The 2,973-nt window shown below is 54.8% G+C and overlaps 1 protein-coding gene across 1 annotated transcript; it reads right to left on the bottom strand.

Moving 5' to 3' along the window:
- Positions 1–486: 486 nt before the first annotated feature.
- LOC109735256 (zinc finger protein 1) lies at positions 487–1,734 on the bottom strand. Its single transcript, XM_020294460.4, has one exon. It carries the CDS (start codon positions 1,518–1,520, stop codon positions 804–806), a length of 717 nt encoding a protein of 238 aa, XP_020150049.1. The 5' UTR covers positions 1,521–1,734; the 3' UTR covers positions 487–803.
- Between the last annotated feature and the right edge of the window lie 1,239 nt (positions 1,735–2,973).

The raw sequence follows: 2,973 nt of genomic DNA, 5'->3' as shown, positions 1-2,973 counted from the left end.
TCTAACTCAACAAGTATAATCAATTGACACACATGCATGCTTGTTATAGCCGTCTACTAACTCAGCCGTACGTACGTCGGCTTCTAACTAACCACGGGCCAGCACGCTTCAGTTGGTCTTTCCTTCCGGCAACCAAACCAATTTGCACTGGATAAGCACATCATTCTCCCTCTCGATCTGCTGTTTCAGACGCGTACGTACGGTCACTGAAGACTGAGAACGCACACTTGCAAGCTACGACGACCTCGCAATGCAAGGTGCTTGCTTGCTTGCTAAGCTACGAAATCGACGTGTTGACCCGTGCGCTGCTGGCTTTGGCGCCAAAGCTTTGCTAGCCTAGCCCAGGTGTGCACACAAACAACTGGCTACGTGGGTCGTACCGTGACCGTGCATGAGCTATTCACGTACGTAGCTGACACGTATGGTAAGCAACCGCAAAGTCGACATATGTAAGATAATGTACCAACAAATTAACCAAGATCAGTGTTAAAAAAACAAGATCATGAAATTAATATTCGTTAATGATACATATATACATTATTCATGGATAAGCACACACAAACCAATGGAAGAATCAATCCTTCTAAACGAGCTGATAGCCCGTACCTATCTAGCTAGGTCTAATCCTGAAGTTACAATGAACAAACCAATGGACTACAGTTCCTACTTTACATACACGAATGAATGAATCAATGGTCATCACTCATCACCAATAATAAGCTATAAACAGTTATGCACACTAACTAATTAATCAGCAGATTCTACCCTGAACTTTGACCAAGTATATGCAGGTAACTGTGGATTTACGCCGTGAGCATGAGCCTCGGCTTCTTGAAGGAAACGGGGCTGAGAACCTCCTCCCCATCTTCCGTGACCGCGCGCCGCTCCGGGATGTCCGGCAGCGCCGGCAGGTTCAGGTCGAAGCCCCGGCTCGCCGCCGTCGCGCTGGCCTCGGCCGCCTTGGCAGCCAGCTTGTGCGTGGGCCCCGCGGCGGCGCTGCCGATGGTGCCGTCGTAGTGGCACCGCTTGTGGCCGCCCAGCGCCTGCCCAGTCGGGAACGTCTTCCTGCACACGTTGCACTCGTGCACCTTGCCGCCTCCGGCGCCGGCCGCGGCCTCGCCGGACCCCGACAAGGAAGCTGCCGCCACCGCCGCCTGCGGTTTCTGGTCCGCTGCGCCAGCCGGCGCCGCTGTCGGCTTCCGATGGCTGGCCTTGTGGCCGCCGAGCGCCTGGTAGGACGCGAACACCTTGCCGCAGACGGAGCACCCGTGCTGCTGCTCCGGCGCTGCATCAGTGGCGCTGTCGCGGTGGCCGTGCGCCAGCATGAGGAGGCAGAGCGCGAGGTACTCCTCGCTGGGGTCGAGCGCGCGCGGCCGCCTCGAGCGCTTCCGCTTCGACCACCCCTCCGCCTGCCCCAACAACGCCGACGCCTCCTCGCTGGTACTAGTAGACGCCTCCATCTCCTTGCTCGGCGGCGACGGTCTCATCGTTGCCGCTTCAAGAACCGCCTCCACAGCCATGCCAATCAGAGCTCACGTGCGTGTATCTTTCTTGCACACCTGAAGAACTACAGAGAGTAGGAGCAACCAGTGGGCAAGAGAAAGAGAAAGTTGTGAGCAGAGCAGCTCCTGCAAAGGTTGTTTTATACGGGAGGGGCGACGAGTTGATCTAGCAAAACGTGTGCGCCTGTGACTGTTGAAAAGGAAGGGATTCTTGAGGTCACAATGACACTTGGAAGTTGGAACACACTAAAACGGGCGCGATCGGATAGAAGACATTGGACGGATTCGTGCGCGCGTGGAATCGGCTAGGGTGGCCTAGACTCCACGAGATGGAAAATTAGGCGTGGAATGGTGTGGGGAAGACAGGCGGCGCCAACTGCCGAGGGGATATGGACGTGACGTGTATAGAGAGTGTGTGGTGAGGTTTAAGGCCTCGAGAACGACACAACACGCATATGTGCCGTGCTTCGGTGTCAGCTGTGATAGTGTTTTAGGCATTACAGGAAAGCAAAGATAAGTATGTTGTACAATCTTGCCTTACATAAAAAGATTATAAGATTTTATGATATACAAGTGGGCGGGCTCCCAGTGCCTAGAGCGCAGTGGTGTGTGTTAGAGTAGTCATTATGGTATACGACTTCTAGTTCAAGTCAGTTTTGTACCCCTACCCCAAGTTGATTTGTACCCTCTTATATACTCTTGTATGCCGCACCAAATCATCAGTAAGCAATAGTTTTATTCAGCTTTCATGGTATCAGATACCGGTCCCAGGGTTTAGGGTATGGCTCCGCCAACGCCACCGCCGCCGCCGCCGCCCGGCTACTTCGAGCGCCGGGCCGCACTCATCGCCAAGGCTGCCAACGCCGCGGCCGCTTCTCTCTCGGCCCTCACCATAGCTCCACAAAACTACCCTGCACCCATCCTCGCCGCACCAACATCTCTTGCTGACACAATCTTCGACGTCAGCCCCTACATCCCCATAGTTCTTGATCTCGCCGCCCACAACTACTACCATTGTAGACATCACTTCGATCTCCACCTCGGCCGCTGCAACCTACGCTCGCATGTCGCCGCCAACTGTCTTCCCCGCCCCGACGATCCGCAATGGTTGAAAGACGATCTCGCGATCGTCCAGTGGTTCTACACCCGCATCACCACCGAGATCTTCAACATGCTCGATCACGACGGCGCCACCGCTGGCAACATCTGGCACTCCCTCCGTCAGCTCTTCCAAAGCAACACCGACGCTCGGAAAAACGCTCTCCACACCGAGCTTCGCAATATGGTGCAAGGAGACGCCCCGGTGAACCTGTTCTGCCAGCGCGTTAAGACCATTGGTGATGAGCTCCGCGAATTCGGCGATACAGTTAGCGACTCACAGCTAATCAATATTGTCGTCGTCGGCCTCAGTGAAGACTTTGACAAGCAAGCCTCGTTCATACCGATGATACGGCCCCCTCCTACCTTCGCT

This window comes from Aegilops tauschii, chromosome 5, assembly GCF_002575655.3.
Source record: "Aegilops tauschii subsp. strangulata cultivar AL8/78 chromosome 5, Aet v6.0, whole genome shotgun sequence".
NCBI lineage: Eukaryota > Viridiplantae > Streptophyta > Magnoliopsida > Poales > Poaceae > Aegilops > Aegilops tauschii.
This window is presented reverse-complemented; position numbering and strand designations above follow the sequence as displayed.

Bases quoted from the DNA above. Each gene is read 5' to 3' on its own strand.
- LOC109735256 (XM_020294460.4), bottom strand. From the start codon at position 1,520: ATGGCTGTGGAGGCGGTTCTTGAAGCGGCAACGATGAGACCGTCGCCG.